The following is a 22,414-nucleotide window of genomic DNA, read 5'->3' on the forward strand; positions in this document are numbered from 1 at the left end:
AATCAGTACCTTTGGTACACATTTTAAGAGGGGGTTCCACCATGGCTTTTAAACATAATAAACAAGGAGTTTCTTCTATGTCAGACATGTTTATACAGAATAGCAATGAGACTAGCAAGCTTGGAAAACACTTTAAATCAAGTTAACAAGCAAATATAAAAAACGGTACTGTGCCTTTAAGAGAAACAAATTTTGTCAGAATTTGAAAAACAGTGAAAAAATGCAGTAAATCAAACGAAATTTTTACAGTGTGTATAATAGGCTAACAGAGCATTGCATCCACTTGCAAATGGATGATTAACCCCTTAGTTCAAAAAACGGATCAAAAAAACGAAATAGACGTTTTTTAACAGTCACAACCAACTGCCACAGCAAGCTGTGGCCCTACCTTCCCCAATAAACGACTTTGGAAAGCCTTTGGGCCCTTTAGAGATGTCCTATAGCATTCAGAGGGCCTTTGAGGGAAGCTGGATGTCACAGTTTGTAATTTTAACTGCACCAACTGTAACTTTTATACTACAACAGTGGAAATTGTTTCTAGTCAAAATTTAAGCCAGCCATGTGGAAAAAACTAGGCCCCAATAAAGTTTTATCACCAAAGCATATATAAAAATGATTAAACATGCCAGCAAACGTTTTATATTGTAAATATCATAAGGGTATTACCCCTGGGAGTAAGCATGATACCAGTCGTTATTAAATCACTGTATTCAGGCTTAACTTACATTAATCCGGTATCAGCAGCATTTTCTAGTGTTTTCCATCTCTAGAAAAAATTATAACTGCACATACCTGATAGCAGAATAAACTGCACGCCATTCTCTCGCTGAAGTTACCTCATCTGTGTAATCCCCTCAGACATATGTGAGAATAGCAATGGATCTTAGTTACAACCTGCTAAGATCATAGAAACCTCAGGCAGATTCTTCTTCTATTTACTGCCTGAGATAAAATAGCACAACTCCGGTACTATTTAAAAATAACAAACTTTTGATTGAAGAAAATAAACTAGCTATATTTAACCACTCTCTCCTACAACGTCCTAGCTTGTTGAGAGTTGCAAGAGAATGACTGGCTATGACAGTTAGGGGAGGAGCTATATTACAGCTCTGCTGTGGGTGTCCTCTTGCAACTTCCTGTTGGGAATGAGAATATCCCACAAGTAATGGATGATCCGTGGACTGGATACACCTTACAAGAGAAAGTAAAGGGAATCACATTTTATTGCCACTTTTCAATTAAGCGGTTTTGGTTATTTTTTTTCTATGGGTTTAGGGTAGTGTCAGGGTTGCTATCATATAGTGAAAGTATTATTATTAAATTTGGTTTTAGAGCAAATCTTTCTCTTAGTGACATGATCCAATGCAGCATCATCAAGGTCTATTTGTGGAAGTGACATTAAAGGGACTTAAAACAAGTTGAGATAGAGACAAAATATAATAATATGTACATTAATTACTTTACCTGCAAATTTATACTGCTGTGCCTTGCCTTTAACCATTTCTTTTAAGTTTCTGAATTGTACAGCTCTAACTCCCCCCACACAATTCCTTTTATGGCTGTAGCTATATCCATTGTCATTTTGGTAAAATACACAAATGAATAGGGATTATCTGATGGAGCTTGCCTAGAAGCTGTGAACTCAGCTGAAATACAATGCCTGTGTCTAAACACTGAGAAGAGGGGTGGAGCACAGTGGCCAGACAACATGGAGATTTTAAGTATTTTTGCTTATTTTTTAAAATTATTTTAAAATACTTCCCAACAATTTTTAAACAATTTTTTTATGCAAACTATTTTTTGCTTAATTAGCCCATTTAGGATATGCATATATCTCAACCTGTTTTATGGCACTTTAATTGTAGAATGTTATGTCACTTTAAAGTGCCATAAAACAGGTGTAGATCTGTGCATATCCTAAAAGGGCTAATTCTTTAAAAATAGTTTTTATAAAAAAATTGTTTAAAAATTGCTGGCAAGTATTTAAAAATAATTTTCAAAATTAAGCAAATATAATTAAATAGCTATGCTGTCTGGAGCAGTCTACTCCACCCCCCATATCAGTGTTTAGATACAGGTATTGTATTTCAACTGAGTTCAGAGCTTCTAGACATGCTCCAGCAGATAATCACTGTTCACTTTTGCATTCTACCAAAAGAACAATAGATATAGATACAGCCAAGGAAGGAAATGCGTGGGGGGAGTTAGAGCTTTACAATTCAGAAACTAAAAAGAAAGGGTTAATGGCGAGGCACTACAGTATAAAATTTGCAGGTAAAGTAATTAAAGTACATATTATTATATTTTGTCTATCCTAACTTGTTTTATGTCCCTTTAAGCAATTTTAGTATGGGTGCCTAGGTTATTTATGTTGTAGTAACCCTTTTATATAATTGTTTAAAGATTAATTTATTTTAATCCATATTTTAATTTAGTTGCAGTATTGTCTAGGAATAAACATGAATAGGCTACACATTATATAAACCTATAAATCTAAAAGAAAATCATCAAATGTGACAAGACATATGTATTTGTAAAAAGAATAGATATAAAATAACTGCTATTATTTGTCATATAAAATGCAAATATCACTACAATGCAGATCTGTATACAAATACAGAACACACTTTTATGCTAATACATTAAAATGAACTCTACACAAACCTGTTTTGTCAGATCTTGCCAGTTTAACCTCCAGTAATAGATGAGGAAAAAAATATCAATAAAAAATATCCCAACTGTTACTCCAATCCAAAAACCTGTTTAAAAGTATAAAAAGAGTTTATATTTTTTTTCTTTAATTACTTTTTGCTATTATAAATTCTGAATACTGGGCATGCATGTTCATCCAACAGCTACTTTATTGTTATTTATTAAGAAAACAATGATAAAGTATTCACGTAAATGGTACAGTAACTTGCAAATTGTATCCCGTGGGAAGCTCTCAAAAGGATTGAATTAAATGGATATGAAACTTATTTTTTCTTTCATGATTCAGATAGAGAATACAATTTTTAAACAACTTTCCAATTTACTTTGGTTATCTAATTTGCATTATTCTCTTGGTACCCTTTGTTGAAGAATTAGCAATGCATTACTGGCAGCTAGTTAATGCATTGGATGAGCCAATAACATGAGGCATTTATGTACATTACAAGTGACTGGTTATTGCTACCGCAAGCTCACAGTAGCAATTAGCGCTTATAAAACTATCCAGCGACCAGATCTCTGGTTAATTTGATAAATGTGCCCCAAATGCCCCCAAACTTAAAGGGACAGTCTACACCAGAATTGTTATTGCTTTAAAAGATAGATAATCCCTTTATTACCCATTCCCTAGTTTTGCATAACTAACACAGTCATATTAATACACTTTTTACCTCTGTGATTATCTTGTATCCAAGCCTCTGGAAACTACCCCCTTATTTCAGTTCTTTTGACAGACTTGCATTTTAACCAATCAGTGCTGACTCCTAGGTAACTCCATGTGCATGAGCACAGTGCTATCTATATGACACACATGAACTAACACCCTCTAGTGGTCAAAATGCATTCATATTAGAGGCAGCCTTCAAGGTCTCAGAAATTAGCATATAAACATCCTAGGCTTAGGGTGTTAGTTCAACTAAGAATACCAAGAGAACAAAGCAAAATTTGTGATATAAGTAAATTGGAAGGTTACATTAAAATAAATTACTTACCCTATCTGAATGATGAAAGTTTATTTTGGACTAGACTGCCCCTTTAAGTGTTAGTTTTCTTTCTTTCTTTTTTTTTTAAAGTAGCATTTTTTTTTAAAATAAAAAAAACTGCACTTAGCAGTTTTTGGGGGCTAAAATCAGCGGCTGTGGGGTGTTAGAAAAAAACTGAAATATGTGTTCCCTGTAAATATATGAATATATACATATATATGTTTATTTGTTAATACCTGTATATACACAAATTAACACATAAATATATATGTACAGTATATATTCATAAACATATATATTTACATTTGCTGCCCATCGCTGCAAGACTTACCCCCTTCACTGCACAATGTTCTTATGCCGTGTCTCACGACATGAGAACGAGGCTTTCTTTGGAGCCTATGGAAGCACACGCTCTCATGAGCGCAATGCTTCCGTGCAATGTGAACGCACTGGTATTACAAAGTGGAGCGCAAATATCGCTTTAGCAAAAGCAATATTTTGTGTTCCACTTATAATCTGACCCTAAATAAATGCAAGATAGAATGATGCATTCAAAGAAAAGATTAGTCTGAGAATAACATGTAGAGGTATTTTTTTTAAAGTTCTGTGTAAAGTTTTAGTGTCTATAAAATAATGGGAGCTGCCATGTTGTAACTTAGGTTACTTTCTCTGCTGTGGCTAATTAGAGACAGTTATAAATAGGTCACAAGAGTGTGCAGCCAATGGCTGTGTGGAATATAACAGTGTTATGCACTTCCATTTCTACCAGGAACTGAAAGCTCACAATTCCAGAATGAAATTACAGGAAATGTGGACAAAACAGATAATGAAGGTATATTGCAGAGTAGTTTTTATATATACGGTTTATTATTTTATATTACCATCGAAAAAGTGTTTAAAATTCTTTAAGGGTCTCTTAGAAAGACACTTAGCGGCTGTGAAGCAGTTTTCGGCTCCATAGTGTTAATAAGACTTTTTCGAGTGCCCAAAACCCATTTGCGAGTGTGAGAATCAGCTGAAATAATAAAAGTATCCTTTTCAGGCCAAAAAATGTGCTCTTGATAGATTATGATTGAGGTTAGGGAACCATAATGCTTTTCCTTCAGCAAAAATATAACATCCCATACGGAAAATGAAAAATTAGATTAAGGATTTTCTTTAATTAGAAACATACTTTAAACCATTTTTTTGGGCACAAATAAAAGCAGTGTAAATGGGCTGATCCTTGAAATCTGCATTTCTTGCAAAACAATAAATCAAAATTCTTCCATTTTGACTAAACATGGATAAATAAATAAGAAAGATATAGGAGTCGTATATATGTTATTCCTGACACCCTGAAGCTAAAATGGCTTTTTCTGCACGATCTCTACTTGAGTTCAAGATCTGGTAGAGAGGAAAATATTTAATTTTTTTCTAATATATAGGGGCATATTTATCAAGCTCCGTATAGTCTAAAGACCGCTGCTCTATAACCTTTCTGCCTGCTCTGAGGCGGCGGACGGAAATAAACCTAATCGAATACGATTGGATAGATTAAACCCCCTGCTAGCGGCTGCAAATCTGCAGGGGGTGGCATTGCACCAGCAGTTCACAAGAACTACTGGTGCAATGATAAATGCTGAGAGAATATGCTGTCGTCATTTATCGATGTGCAGCGGACATGATCCGCTATATCGGATCATGTCTGCTCGCACAATCATAAATATGCCCCAGTGACTGTAATAATGGATATACATTCTGGTTGTTAACAATATTATAACATGGGGCAATTCTCCCTTCTATAGTTAGAAATTAAAATCTTTATTTTTATCATTTTTCTCTTTCACAACTACAGTTATTTAAAGGAAAAATAATAATTTGCATAAATGCAAAACAATTGTTTGTTGGAGAAGTTATAATTCAATTTGATAAATTCCAAACCACAAATAATATTTCTCTGGGGATCAATAAGTTGATGTATATGGATAAGGCCATTTTAACACTGAGGGACTGATGAAAAAAAGAAAATTCTCCTACTTTGGAGAGAAATTGTAATGCAGACTCACAAGGGCTAAACTCGCTGAATGCTCAAAGAAAAAGGGCGGAACCCTCCAGCCCTGCAAGATCTCTTACAAGAGTCTAGAGAAGCAAACTTTGCTATAAATGTCTTAGGGGTGTTCTCTGCATTTATGTGTGTGAAGGAGAGACCAGCCAAGTGCAATACAGCACTGCATGAAATGAGAGTTTTGTTACATTTACACGTTGTGCTTTGTATTTTATATTACTTTATACTTTAGATTGTGTCCTTTTAGTATTACATTTACACTTTGTACTTTCTATTTTTATTCTAATACATTTAGATTTAGAACTAGCAGTTATTTTACAAATTCTGATTATGTTTTGAAAGTTTCCGTATTGCTTTATCAAATGTGAACCATACTTTGTATATTTCTGTGTATCTTTTACAAATGATCTCACTAGCTGTATGCAGGTAAACTGCGCTTGTCTCTCCTTCACATAAAAAAATGCAGGGAACACCCCTTGGAGAAATTCAGACCTGATTAGAAGTTTTGTAGAGATTTTTTTGGCAATGCCAGAATAGGCAAACTGATTGACTGCAGCCTTTTGATCTTATTAGTTAGCTTATCAAAATAAACATGTAAAGCATTAAGAGAAAAACACATTTTGTTCCATATCCAAGTAGGTGCAATAATCACTCTCCATAAGCCAATCTAAAACTATCTTTCCTAGATAAGCCCAATTATAAACCTCAAAGTCTGATAAGCCCAGACCACCATCAGCTTTTGATATAGTTAACTTGGATAGTACATTTCTTGGTTTACTATTATTAATAATAAAAAAGGACAGATTTTATTGTCCTTATACAATCATTATACAGATTGTATTTTCTTTTAATAAAGGAGGGAATATTCTGCATTAGACATACAAACTTAGGCAGTAAACTTTTATTTCCAGAGACATGTATACATATATAATGTATCTCTGTTCACAAATCATGAGGGTTTACAATTAAACCAATTCCATAAACCACACTTTATTTAAGAAACAGTGGTGCAGACCCTATAAAATGAATTTTCTAATCATGGCAGACAAGAAAAATATAGATGGAATAAAGTACTTCACTCAAACTAAAGAAAGGGATTCAAGCACTCTTTTAGAAAATGCATTTATTGAAAAACAAAATCTAAAATATCAAGCAAAAAATAGTACACAGCAAATGGATTCCATAAATAAAAAACTGTACAGGATACATGCATCTAATATATATATATATACTGTATATATATATATATATATATATATATATATATATATATATATATATATATACATACACACACTAATATGTAGCTATAGCTGCCATAGTATCCATGCACATACAATATGAGGGCTCTATGCTATTCTAATATGGAATATTTAGCTGTCGTACGGGCATGCAAATATTGAATATGTCCAACAGGTTAATAGCTTACAACTGGCAGAAACGTTGTTATATATAGATCAAGATGCAGATCCAAACATAGACCATTTACTTGCAAATAATATAGATAAAATTGCAAAGACGTTAGTAGGCAAGCAAACATTAAGACATTACTTGAGCTATAAGTAAGTAGTAAGCCACATACCAAGCTGTTATACACAGTTAATCCCAGCCTGACATAGTTTAATGCAATGGGAGCCATTCACACGTCGCAGCAGTTAACCATAAGATCTTCTCCATAACAAGTAATGCCCAGGCTGCTCCTGCAACACTGGCATGAGGACTGTGTAATAAATTAACCTGCTCGCTATCAGTGCTCCTGGCTCTATTCCATACTCTACATACTAAATTTTTGGGTAGTTTCTCTCCAAAAACCTATATCTAAAGAGCCTGTTCTTCAAATTTTTTTTAAAAGAACAGTGCCCCCTAAATCAGAGAAAGTGGCTTAAGGCAGCCAACAAACTATTGGTAGCCATATTTTACTACAGTTGATAACCCTCCTTTCTATTCTTAATGAGTAGGAATGACATTTATTAAGCATTGAATTAAAGAAAACTAATATAGGTGTTGTCATTCAGTTTTGAAACACATCCTTCAACAACTGAACTGGTCCATTTTACAATATTAAAATGTGATTGACAGATCTTAGCCACAATTGTACGTAATTGTACACATAATGGCTCAGATTTCCAAAAACTTCTTGAATTTCCCATGCCCCTAGATGAAGGCAGGCAGAAGTGGGGGCACACGTGGCCCCCATAGGTGTTCCACAGATTTGCTTATAGAGCTTTCCATCAAAAGTAGAAAAAATTGTCTCTAATATAAATTTCAAGAAGTCCATGTATGTTGTTGATATGGATTTTCCCTGCTCTCCAGAAAACGTCTTCACGTTTTAAACCCTATTTCATGAGGGATAGAGGAAAGTTAAAAGTAAACTAAATTTGTGTGCGTCAGGTTTGCACGAGTGAAGACCTAGCATAAAGTGTAAGGGTTAAAAAAATGTTCACCAAACACAACATAAATACATTAAAATAAAGTGTTACAATTATATATACTCTATCTAATTAAAAATTATTCATATAAGTAGTATTACATTTTTTTTTCTAAGAGTTAAAATGTATATGGTATATGACAAGGTGTTTGAACGGAAAGGTCAATATATATGTGTATGGGTGTATATATAGATGTGTTTATATATGTAAATACACACATATATACATATACACATGCATAAACACACACACACACATATAAATACAATAGCAAATATATATATATATATATATATATATATATATATATATATATATATATATATATATATATATATACACACACACACACACACACATACACTTTGGAGCCCTTTCCAAATAGCTTAAAAGTTGAAATTTTTTTATAACAATTTTAATATATGATAATGTGCTTTTACTGTAAATATTTTACATTCAAAATTTATGTTCTTCATTTTTTATTTTTAAATATTTATTTCTATATATATCTGTATAGATATATATTTTTTACAAAAAAATAATCACATATATATAGAAATATTTTTATTTAAAAATAAAAAGATTTTCTTCTTTGTGCAGAACATTGGAATGTTAAATATCTGTAACAATTTTCAGGTTTAGCACTCTAGGTCTAATGTTGTGTTTGGCTAGTCCATGGGGAGAAGTTATAATAGTCCTGATATCCGAAGTCCTGTAGTTAGCGCGCATTGGGTTTTGATCGCACACAAACAATTTACTTTCAACTAGTAATACATGAGCTAACCCACCGGGGTTTAAAGTTTACTTTCAGCGGAGTTTACACGCGACCGGAAACATTTTTTAGCATGTCACTTGTAATCTGGCCCATTATCAGATGCCCTGGTAGATTAAATAAGTTTTTATGCACTGTATCTAAGGGATACGGTAAAAAACTACTGGAAAATCAGGGTAAAGATATTTAAATTCTATAAAGCTAATTACACCAATTTGTTTAGCATCATTAAGTAACCTAAAAAGTGCTGACTGAATTGTGTATTAGTTCCAATTCTTAGATATTGGGAGGTGTCCAGAAGCTGTCTTTTTTTTTTTTTATTGACAATTTTGCATAGTTAAAATACATACACAATACAACAATTGCTTTTTACATTTGTATATCAGATTGTGAACATATACATAAGTAACAGTTTTGTGTTTTTACAATATTCCTAACAATTATTAACAGTATATGTTGTTAAAGGAGAATCTTTCTGTCCTTGAGCCTAATTCGATCTATAAATATAGCTCAAGTAATGTTACTCCACTCTCCCAATATTAGTAATTTAAGGAAGTATTCTGTGTTTTTTAAAGCTTTCAATATTTCTCTTTATTTGGCTTCAGGCAGGATTTTTATATATGAAGACCATTTAAAAAAAAAAAGAATTCTATTCTATTGTTGATATCTATTATCACATCCATTTCCTCTATATTTATCTGGCGCCATATATTTCCTCTTAGTACACTAATTGTTGGCTTTTTTTTATCCATAATTTGAATATAAGCTTTTTAGCTAATAAAATAATCATTATGATGATCCTTCTCTTTTTTGTTACTTCACTGTGAAGGTCAAAAAGCATGATATTATTAATGTCGAGTTTTAATTTTAGCCTCGTAATTTTTGTAAGCAGAGAAGATATCTGGCAACAGAATTGGTTTATTTTTGGACATAGCCAAATATACGCCTAGATTACGAGTCTTGCGTTGGCCTTAAAAAGCAGCGTTGAGAGGTCCCAACGTTGCTTTTTAACGCCCGCTGGTATTACGAGTCTGGCAGGTACAGGTGTAACGCTCACTTTTTTTCTGCGACTCGAGCATGCTGCAAATCCATTTAGGTAAATTGCGTATCCTATCTTTTCAATGGGACTTGCATAACGCCGGTGTTACGAGTCTTGGAGAAAGTGAGCGGTACAGCCTCTCCTGTCAAGACTCCTACCACATTTAAAAGTCAGTAGTTAAGAGTTTTATGGGCTAACGTCGTAACATAAATCTCTTAACTAAAGTGCTAAAAAGTACACTAACACCCATAAACTACCTATTATACATTTTTTAACCCCTAATCTGCCGACCGGACATCGCCGCCACTTCAATAAATATATTAACCCCTAAACCGCCGCACTCCCGCCTCGCAGACATTAGTTATATTTTATTAACCCCTAATCTGCCGCCCCTAACATCGCCGACACCTACATACATTTATTAACCCCTAATCTGCCTCCGCAACTATATTAAAGTTATTAACCCCTAAACCTAAGTCTAACCCTAACCCTAACACGTCCCTAGCTTAAATATAATTTAAAATAATCTAAATAAAATTACTTCAATTAACTAAATCATTCCTATTTAAAACTAAATACTTACCTATAAAATAAACCCTAAGATAGCTACAATATAACTAATAGTTACATTGTAGCTAGCTTAGGTTTGTTTTGCTTTTTACAGGCAACTTTGTATTTATATTAACTAGGTACAATAGTTATTAAATAGTTATTAACTATTTAATAACTTCCTAGTTAAAATAAAGAGAAATATACCTGTAAAATAAAACCTAACCTAAGTTATAATTACACCTAACACTAAATTAACTAAATTAACTACAATTAATTACAATTAAATTAAATAAACTAAAGTACAACCCCCCCCACTAAATTACAGAAAATATTAAAATAATTACAATTTTTTAAAATAATTACACCTAATCTAATCCCCCTAATAAAATAAAAACGCCCCCCCCCCCCAAAAAAAAAAAACCCTACCCTATACTAATTTACAAATAGCCCTTAAAAGGGCATTTTGCTGGGCATTGCCCCAAAGTAATCAACTCTTTTACCTGTAAAAAAAATACAATACCCCCCCAACATTAAAACCCACCACCCACACACCCAACCCTACTCTAAAACCCACCAATCCCCCCTTAATAAAACCTAACACTAACCCCTTGAATATCACCTTACCTTGAGATCTCTTCACCCAACTGGGCAGAATTGGTCCTCCAGACGGTCTGAAGTCTTCATCCTATCCGGGCAGAAGAGGTTCTCCAGACGGCCAGAAGTCTTCATCCAGGCGGAATCTTCTATCTTCATCCATCTGGAGCGGGTCCATCTTCAAGACATCCAACACGGAGCATCCTCTTCTTTCCGACGACTAACACTAAATGACGGTACCTTTAAGTGACATCATCCAAGATGGCGTCCCTTCAATTCTGATTGGCTGATAGAATTCTATCAGCCAATCGGAATTAAGTTAGAAAAATCCTATTGGCTGATGCAATCAGCCAATAGGATTGAAGTTCAGTTCCAGTGATTTCAGTTATTGGAACAGCCAATAGAATGTGAGCTCAATCCTATTGGCTGATTGTATCAGCCAATAGGATTTTTTCTACCTTAATTCCGATTGGCTGATAGAATTCTATCAGCCAATCGGAATTGAAGGGATGCGATCTTGGATGACGTCACTTAAAGGTACCATCATTTAGTGTTAGTTGTCGGAAAGAAGAGGATGCTCCGCGTCGGATGTCTAGAAGATGGACCCGCTTCGGACCGTCTGGAGGACCACTTCTGCCCGGTTGGGTGAAGACGTCTCAAGGTAGGGTGATCTTCAAGGGGTTAGTGTTAGGTTTTATTAAAGGGGGATTGGGTGGGTTCTAGAGTAGGGTTGGGTGTGTGGTGGGTTTATTAATGTTGGGGGGTATTGTATTTTTTTTTTACAGATAAATGAGCTGATTACTTTGGGGCAATGCCCTGCAAAAGGCCATTTTAAGGGCTATTTGTAATTTAGTATAGGGTAGGGTTTTTTTTTATTTTGGGGGCTTTTTTTATTTTATTAAGAGGATTAGATTAGGTGTAATTAGTTTTAATTTTTTTTTTAATTATTTTATTATTTTCTGTAATTTTATTTTTTATTTTTTTTCGTACTTTAGTTTATTTAATTTAATTGTAATTTATTGTAGTTAATTTAGATAATTTATTTAATGATATTGTAGTGTTAGGTGTAACTATAAGGTTAGGTTTTATTTTACAGGTATATTTGTATTTATTTTAACTAGGAAGTTATTAAATAGTTAATAACTATTCTACCTAGTTAAAATAAATACAAAGTTGCCTGTAAAATAAAAATAAACCCTAAGCTATCTACAATGTAACTATTAGTTATATTGTAGCTATCTTAGGGTTTATTTTATAGGTAAGTATTTAGTTTTAAATAGGAATAATTTAGTTAATTGTAGTTATTTTATTTAGATTATTTTAAATTATATTTAATTTCGGGGGGTTAATAAATAGTATGTAGGTGTCGGCGATGTTGGGGGCAGCAGATTAGGGGTTCATAAGTATAATGTAGGTGGCGGTGGTGTCCGGAGCGGAAGATTAGGGGTTAATAATATAATGCAGGTGTCGGCGATGTCTGGGACGGCAGATTAGGGGTTAATAAGTGTAATATTAGGGGTGTTTAGACTCGGGGTTCATGTTAGGGTGTTAGGTGTAGACATAAAATGTATTTCCCCATAAGAATCAATGGGGCTGCGTTAGGAGCTGAACACTGCTTTTTTGCAGGTGTTAGGTTTTTTTCAGCCAGCTCTGCCCCATTGATCCCTATGGGGAAATCGTGCACAAGCACGTTTTCCAGCTTACCGCTACCATAAGCAGCGCTGGTATTGAGGTGAGATGTGGAGCTAAATTCTGCTCTACGCTCACTTTTTTTGCGGCTAACGCCGGGTTTCTAAAGACCCGTAATACCAGCGTTACTGTAGGTGAGCGGTAAGGAAACACTGTGCGTTAGGAACGCACCCCTTACCAACAAAAACTCGTAATCTAGCCGATAGTGTGTTATATCAGGAGCTAGTTTACTATATTTTACACATATTGGATTAGTACTGCTATCCCACTTTGCTCTTCTCGTGGAGGTTATGTAGTCAAAGTGAATAAGTCTCATATTAGATTCCCTTAATCCCATATCTAAGGTTGTATGTCTTACATTTTTAACCCCTTAAGGACCAGCGACGTACCCTGTATGTCACTGGCCTTTTTTTGGGACTTGATTGTTTTATAGCGCGGTCTTGCCACCAGCGTTGAGACTGCTCTATTCCACAAAGCCTGCTGGAGGGAGTGGATTAATAGTGTGTTCTTGCTAGACTTGTGCTATTATGTCCTGAAAAAACCCTTAACGACCAGTGACATACAGAGTACATTGTGGTCATTAAGGGGTTAATACAGCTGAGGATCATGTCTTCAGTTATTTGTATATCTGTACCTTTCTCCCAACCTTCTACTTTTCCCTTTAAACATATTTTTGATTCTTTCTTTATTAATTGCTTATATAAGAATGCTAATTTATATTTCACTTTCTGACTTTTTTCTATTATATTCAACACTGTATATTCTGTGTTTTGTTTGTCCATAATTAGATCTTCTGATTGTATATAATGCTTAATCTGTAAATATGATAAAATTTGTCCTTGGAATGTTTCATATTGGCTAAATAGTTCCCTACTTGATTTTATTTTCGCTTTTCCCATATTAATTGCATCTTTTATATATTTAATAGTTGGTTTTCCTTCTAGTGATAGAAAAGGGAATTGATTGCCTGGCCTAAAATTGGGGTTGCCTTGCATAGGCAAGTAGAGCTTAAGCTCTGAGCCTGATTTTAAATGTGTATTTATTTTTTTCCATGCCCATATTGTGTCTTTTATCAGGACATTATTTTTTGTGAACTGGTTAGTTCTTTTTTGGCTGCATATGGTAAATATGCCAGAGCTACCTTTTCTGCCATTTCTGTTCTAAACTTTAGCCAAATTATCTACCGACTTCCTAAAATCCATTCTATTATATATTGTGTTAATAACGCCCAATTATAGTATTGGATATTTGGTAATCCTAGACCACACTGTTCCTGGAAGGATTGTAATTTGCTTTATTTGATTCTTGTTTTTTTGTCTCTCCCAATAAAATTTCTGATTATTATGTTTATGCGCTGCAGGTTTATTTTATTTAGCAGAAACGGTAACATCTGCATTGGGTATAACCATTTTGGTAATACAATAATTTTTATTATTTAAATCCTTCCTGATAGATTTAAGAATAGTTTACTCCAGACCTTCAAATCTCATTCAATTTGTCGTATTATAGGTTGATAGTTTAACTTATATATGTTAGTTGAGTCATTGGTTATCCTTATGCCTAGATATGTTATGTATTTGTCTTCTACCTAAAATGGATATTTAAACCTCTCATTTACTTTATGTAACCAATATATTTTGGACTTTGTAATGTTTATTTTATATCCTGATATCTTTCCAAATATTTAAATATTTGTTATTATATCCTCTATATGATTTTTGGGATTTGCAACGAACAACAGCAGATCCTCTGCATAGAAAGCCAATTTAATTTCCAAGTTCTCCATTTTAATTTTAAATGGTATTTCTTTCAGTAAGTTAACTAGTGGTTCCAGTAACAAATGAAACAATATTGGTGACAACGGGCATCCTCGATAAGTGCCTCGATATAAAGAAATTGGTTTAGATAATTCATCATTTAGTCTATTTGTTATTATCTTCATTAATATTTTGTAATCTGCATTAATTAGAGACAAAGGTCTATATGATTGGGGAAGTGTTGGATCCTTGCCTTCTTTTGAAATAACTACTGTGTTAAAGGGCCATAATACCCAAATGTTTAAACACTTGAAAGTGATGCAGCATAGCTGTAAAAAGCCGACTAGAAAATATCACCTGAACATCTTTATGTAAAAAAGAAAGATATTTTACCTCAAAAGATCCTCAGTAGCCACCTCCCATTGAAAAGGATTTCTAAGCAGCATGAGCCTCGTGAACTCTCATATTATTTCACCAATCAGGTAAAGGAAGCTTACTATGAAATCTCATGAGAGTTAAGTCAAATCTCATGAGATCACAGTAAGAGTTCATGACCTCAGCACTGCTGATGCTGATTGGTTGCTGTTCATTTCTTCATTTTTTTTTTATTTTTACCTGCAGCTGGGAGCAGGTGAAGTATAACTTTTTACACAGAACTTACTCTGCTGAGCTGAGGAGATTGTGAGGTAAAATATCTTCCTTTTTTACATAGAGATGCTCAGGTGATATTTTCCTGTCAGATTTTTACAGTTATACTGTATCAGTTTCAAGTGATTTAGCATATGAGTATTATGTCCCTTTAACTGCTTTGAAAAATTGTGATATTGTTCCTTCTCTATTATACATATTTACATATACACTATGTAGGGGTTCTATTACTTTACTTATTAATATTTTATAGAAGTCCGATGTAATCCATTGGGTCCTGCTGCTTTAGCCGCTGGTAAATTTTGAATAGCCTTAATAATCTCCTCTTTTTCTATCACTTAGTTAAGTATATCTTGTTGTTGATCTTTCATTATCTTGGGCAATTTAATCTTCTCCCATATATTATTGTCTCTGTTATCCTCACTTTTTTTCGGATTCATATAACTTTTTAAAATAATTTCTAAATATTTCCATAATTGATTCTGCATCTTTCAATATTTTACCATTGCCTTTCATAGCAAGAATTTTGTGATTAGAATGATTAGTTTTTACTGCTGCTGCCAATAGTTTACCTAAGCGATTACCCCATCTGTAATATTTTCCCATATTGCGTTTCTCTTCTAACTGGGACTGGTCTATGGCATAGTCATCTCTTTGCTTTTTAATTTGAAAATATCTTAAAGGGACACTGAACCCAATTTTTTTCTTTTGTGATTGAGATAGAGCATGCAATTTTAAGCAACTTTCTAATTTACTACTATTATCAATTTTTCTTTGTTCTCTTGCTATCTTTATTTGAAAAAGAAGGCATATAAGCAATTTTATGATTCAGATTCGTGGACAGCACTTGTTTATTGGTGGGTGAATTTATCCACAAATCAGCAAGAACAACCCAGGTTGTCTTGCATTTCAAATAAAGATACCAAGAGAATGAAGAAAAATTGATAATAGGAGTACATTAGAAAGTGGCTTAAAATTGCATGCTCTATCTGAATCATGAAAGAAAAAAATTTGGGTTCAGTGTCCTTTTAATTGATTATGTTGTTAGGGAACCTGTCTATAATCTGCATAGGCCATTATCAATTGCTCAGTTAACTTTTTTTCTTTTTTTTTTCTTTCATTGTTATTATTAATGACATAAGACATGATATAAGCTTTTATAACGGATTTTGCCGCTTCCCAAAATAATTGTGAGTTACTTATATGCTGTTCATTATTTTCTTTATATTCATTCCATTTTGCTTCTAGATATTTCTTACATTTTAAGGAATTGTTGAGATAATTTGGGTAGAATATTTTTATTTTTCCTATCTGTCTGATTGATTATCATTGCTACTGGAGCGTGGTCAGAAATCATCATGTCTCTTATTTCTACTTCTGATAATTTACCTCTGAAGTTTTTAAAGTTAAGAATAAATCAATTCTTGAAGATGTATTATATACTCTAGATATATGGGTATATTCCAGACTGTCAGGATTAGTAATTATCCATATGTATTTTACCCCAGTGTATTGCATATATAATTTATAATTGTTTCCTCGTACTTACGTTCTTTATTATTATTTATTATTTTGGCCTTCTGTTGGTTCTATCTAGCATTGGTCTTGGAGTAAGATTAAAAGCACCTGCTATTATAATGTCTAAATCAATATATCTTATTAATTCTTTTTGAATTTTATCCCAAAAATTTCAGTATTTTTACTCGTTGCAAATTAACAGCTCTTTTTCTTTTTCTGTCATTAAAATAATTACATACCTTCCTTGGTTCTCTATCTTCACCTTTTTGATCTTATATATTAAGTTTTTGTTGAATAACATTGCTACTCCTCTAGCTGATTTTTTGTAAGAGGAGTAATATAATTCTTTCACCCAATTCTGTGTTAAATTTTCATGTTCAGCATCTAATAAATGTGTCTCCTGGAGACATGCTATATCAATATTGAGTTTTCTCAGTTGAGTTATGATTGGCTTTCTTTTAACTGGTGAATTTATTCCCCAACATTCCATGTTGCTAGTTTAATAATCTATACTACTTCCATTATTTTCCTATTAGCCCATTAAAAAAAAATCACTGCAATTCCCCATTGTATCATCAAATTCCTGCTTCTTATAAGACCCTTAAGGCACTTAAACCATAGAATCTCTATATCTGACTTCTAATGTTGGCTTTTCATAGGCATTACCCTTTTGAGCAGCTATGTGTATATAGTAGACATCGTTGTTTATCTGTCAATAGCTCCTAAGACATATATTATCTTATGCTTTAATCAGGGAGAAAAGAAAAACATAATTTATGTAAGAATTTACCTGATAAATTAATTTCTTTCATATTGGCAAGAGTCCATGAGCTAGTGATGTATGGGATATACAATCCTACCAGGGGGGGGCAAGGTTTCCCAAACCTCAAAATGCCTATAAATACACCCCTCACCCCCCAGTTTAATGAATAGCCAAGTAGTGGGGTGATAAAGAAAGGAGTAAAAAGCATCAACAAAGGAATTTGGAAATAATTGTGCTTTATACAAAAAATCATAACCACCATAAAAAAGGGTGGGCTTATGGATTCTTGCCAATATGAAAGAAATGAATTTATCAGGTAAATTCTTACATAAATTATGTTTACTTTCATGTCATTGGCAAGAGTCCATGAGCTAGTGATGTATGGGATATCAATACCCAAGATGTGGAACTCCATGCAAGAGTCACTAAAGAGGGAGGGATAAAATAAAAGCAGCCATTTTCCTCTGAAAAAATAATCCACAACCCAAATCATAAGTTTATTCTTTAATGACAAGAAAAACTTAAAACATCAGCAGAAGAATCAGACTGAAACTACTGCCTGAAGAACTTTTCTACCAAAAACTGCTTCTGAAGAAGCAAATACATCAAAACGGTAGAATTTAGTAAATGTATGCAAAGAGGACCAAGTTTCCACTTTGCAAATCTGATCAACTGAAGCTTCAGACTGATCTAGTAGAATGAGCTGTAATTCTCTGAGGCGGGGTCTGACCCGACTCCAAATAAGCTGGAAGAATCCAAAGCTTTAACCAAGAACCCAAGGAAATAGCAGAAGCCTTCTGACCTTTCCTAGGACCAGAAAATATAACAAATAGACTAGAAGTCTTCCTGAAATCTTTAGTAGCTTAAACATAATATTTCAAAGCTCTCACCATATCCAAAGAATGTAAGGATCTTTCCAAAGAATTCTTAGGATTAGGACACAAGGAAGGGACAACAATTTTTCTACTAATGTTCTTAGAATTCACAACCTTAGGTAAAAATTTAAATGAAGTCCGCAAAACCGCCTTATCCTGATGAAAAATCAGAAAAGGAGATTCACAAGAAAGAGCAGCTAGCTCAGAAACTCTTCTGGCAGAAGAGATAGCTAAAATGAACAACACTTTTCAAGAAAGAAGTTTAATGTCCAAAGAATTCATAGGCTCAAATGTAGGAGCCTGTAACACCTTCAAAACCAAATTAAGACTCCAAGGAGGAGAAATTGATTTAATGACAGGCTTAATACGAACTAAAGCCTGTACAAAACAGTGAATATCAGGAAGTTTAGCAATCTTTCTGTGAAATAAAACAGAAGAAGCAGAGATTTGTCCCTTCAAGGAACTTGCAGACAAACCTTTATCCAAACCATCCTGAAGAAACTGTAAAATTCTATGGATTCTAAAAGAATGCCAAGAGAATTTATGAAAAGAACACCATGAAATGTAGGTCTTCCAAACTCAATAATAAATCTTTCTAGAGACAGATTTACGAGCTTGTAACATAGTATTAGTCAGAGAAACCTCTATGACTTAGCACTAAGCGTTCAATTTCCATACCTTCAAATTTAATGATTTGAGATCCTGATGGAAAAATGGACCTTGAGACAGTAGGTCCGGCCTTAATGGAAGTGGCCAAGGTTGACAACTGGACATCCGAACAAGATCCACATAACAAAACCTGTGTGGCCATGCTGGAGCCACCAGCAACACAAACGATTGTTCCATGATGATTTTGGAGATCACTCTTGGAAGAAGAACTAGAGGCGGGAAAATGTAAGCAGGATGATAACACCAAGGAAGTGTCAGCGCATCCACTGCTTCCGCCTGAACATCCCTGGACCTGGACAGGTATCTGGGAAGTTTTTTGTTTAGATGAGAGGCCATCAGATCTAACTCTGGAAGACCCCACATCTGAACAATCTGAGAAAACATATCTGGATGGAGGGACCACTCCCCTGGATGTAAAGTCTGACGGCTGAGATAATCCACCTCCCAATTGTCTACACCTGGGATATGCACCGCAGAGATTAGACAGGAGCTGGATTCCGCCCAAGCAAGTATCCAAGATACTTCTTTCATAGCTTGGGGACTGTGAGTCCCACCCTGATGATTGACATATGCCACAGTTGTGATATTGTCTGTCTGAAAGCAAATGAACGGTTCTCTCTTCAACAGAGGCCAAAACTGAAGAGCTCTGAGAATTGCACGGAGTTCTAAAATATTGATTGGTAATCTCACCTCTTGAGATTTCCAAACCCCTTGCACTGTCAGAGATCCCCAACCTGAAAGAATTGCATCTGTAGTGATCACAGTCAAGGTTGGCCGAACAAAGGAAGCCCCTTGAACCAAACGCTGGTGATTTAACCACTACGTCAGAGAGTGTTGAACATTGGGATTTAAGGATATTAATTGGGATATCTTTGTAAAATCCCTGCAGCATTGATTCAGCATACAAATCTGGAGAGGTCTCATGTGAAAACGAGCAAAAGGAATCGCGTCCGATGCTGCAGTCATGAGGCCTAAAACTTCCATGCACATAGCCACTGAAGGGAATGACTGAGACTGAAGGTGCCGACAGGCTGCAACCAATTTCAAACGTCTCTTGTCTGTTAGAGACAGAGTCATGGGCACTGAATCTATCTGGAAACTTAAAAATGTGATCCTTGTCTGAGGAAACAAGAAATTTTTTGGTAAATTGATCCTCCAACCATGTCTTTGAAGAAACAACACTAGTTGATTCGTGTGAGATTCTGCAGAATGTAAAGACTGAGCTAGTACCAAGATATCATCCAAATAAGGAAACACCGCAATACCCTGCTTTCTGATTACAGATAGTAGGGCACCTAGAACCTTTGAAAAGATTATTGGAGCTGTTGCTAGGCCAAATGGAAGAGCAACAAATTGGTAATGCTTGTCTAGAAAAGAGAATCTCAGGAACTGATAATGTTCTGAATGAATCAAAATATGAAGGTATGCATCCTGTAAGTCTATTGTAGACATATAATGTCCTTGCTGAACAAAAGGCAAAATAGTCCCTATAGTCACCATCTTGAAAGTTGGTAGTCTTACATAACGATTCAAAATTTTCAGATCCAGAACTGGTCTGAATGAATTTTCCTTCTTTGGGACAATGAATAGATTTGAATAAAACCCCAGACCTTGTTCCTGAAAAGGAACTGGCATGATTACCCCTGAAGACTCCAGGTCTGAAACACACTTCAGGAAAGCTTGAGATTTTACTGGATTTGCTGGGATACGTGAGAAAAAATCTTCTCACAGGAGGTCTTACTCTGAATCCTATTCGATACCCTTGAGAGACAATGCTCTGAATCCATTAATTTTTGACAGAATTTATCCAAATATCCTTGAAAAACCCTAATCTGCCTCCTATCAGTTGAGCTGGAATGAGGGCCGCACCTTCATGCAAACTTAGGGGCTGACTTTGTTTTTTTTAAAAGGCTTGGATTTATTCCATTTTGAGGAAGGCTTCCAATTGGAAACAGATTCCTTGGGGGAAGGATTAGATTTTTGTTCCTTATTTTGACGAAAGGAACGAAAACTGTTAGAAGCCTTAGATTTACCCTTAGGTTTTTATCCTGAGGCAGAAAAACTCCCTTTCCCCCAGAAACAGTTGAAATAATAGAATCCAACTGAGAACCAAATAAATTATTACCTTGGAAAGAAAGAGATAATAATCTAGACTTAGATGTCATATCAGCATTCCAAGATTTAAGCCACAAAGCTCTTCTAGCTAAAATAGCTAAAATCATGGATCTAACATCAATTTTGATAATATCAAAAATGGCATCACAAATAAAATGATTAGCATGTTGCAGTAAATGAACAATGCTAGATATGTCAGAATCCAATCCTTTTTGCGCTAAATTCTCCAACCAAAAAGTTGATTCAGCCGCAACATCAGCCAAAGAAATTGCAGGACTAAGAAGATGACCTGAATATAAATAGGCTTTCCTTAGATAAGATTCAAGTTTCCTATCTAAAGGGTCTTTAAAAGAAGTACTATCTTCCATAGGAATAGTGGTACATCTAGCAAGAGTAGAAATAGCCCCATCAACTTTGGGGATCTTTTCCCAAAACTCTATAGAAATTGCTGGTAAAGGATACAATTTTTTAAACCTTGAAGAAGGAATAAAAGGAGTACCTGGCTTATTCCATCCCTTAGAAATCATATCAGAAATAGCATCAGGAATAGGAAAAACCTCTGGAGTAACCACAGGAGGTTTAAAAACAGCATTTAAACGTTTACTAGTCTTAACGTCAAGAGGACTGGCTTCCTCAATATCCAAAGTAATTAACACTTCTTTTAACAAAGAGCGAATATACTCTATTTTAAATAAATAAGTAGATTTGTAAGTGTCAATATCTGAGGAAGGATAAATCATTATGTTGTCGGTCATTTGAAATTTCATCAACTTTATGAGAAGTTTTAAAAGACCTTTTACGTTTATTAGAAGGCGGAAATGCAGACAATGCCTTCTGAATGGAATCAGTAACAAATTCTTTAAAATTCATAGGTATATCATGTACATTAGAAGTTGAAGGAACTGCAACTGGCAATGTACTATTACTGATGGATACATTCTCTGCATGTAAAAGTTTATCATGACAACTTTTACAAATGACATTCAGAGATATAATTTCCACAATCTTACAACAAATGCACTTAGCTTTGGTAGAACCGATGTCAGGCAGCAAAATTCCAACAGATACTTCTGAGACAGGATCAGATTGAGACATCTTGCAAAGTTTCAGGAATGGGAAAAAAATGCAAATAGCATAGCCCTCTGACATAGAAAAAAAGCAAGAGGCAAATAGCAATGGGGTAATAAATTAATGAAAAATTTGGTGCCAAGTATGATGCTCAACGTAACTGAATTTTTTTTGGCGCCAACATCCG

The 22,414-nt window shown here is 34.3% G+C and overlaps 1 protein-coding gene across 1 annotated transcript in view; it reads right to left on the minus strand.

Annotated features, from left to right (window-relative positions):
- Positions 1–4,597: 4,597 nt before the first annotated feature.
- Positions 4,598–22,414, minus strand: part of LOC128652464 (multidrug and toxin extrusion protein 1-like) — a 199,121-nt gene continuing 181,304 nt past the window's right edge. The window contains exon 13 of the mRNA XM_053705402.1: positions 4,598–4,707. Coding sequence (XP_053561377.1) covers positions 4,598–4,707 — 110 coding nt within the window. The remainder of the gene's footprint in view (positions 4,708–22,414) is intronic.

Source organism: Bombina bombina, chromosome 3 (genome assembly GCF_027579735.1).
Source record: "Bombina bombina isolate aBomBom1 chromosome 3, aBomBom1.pri, whole genome shotgun sequence".
In the NCBI taxonomy this organism is placed as follows: domain Eukaryota; kingdom Metazoa; phylum Chordata; class Amphibia; order Anura; family Bombinatoridae; genus Bombina; species Bombina bombina.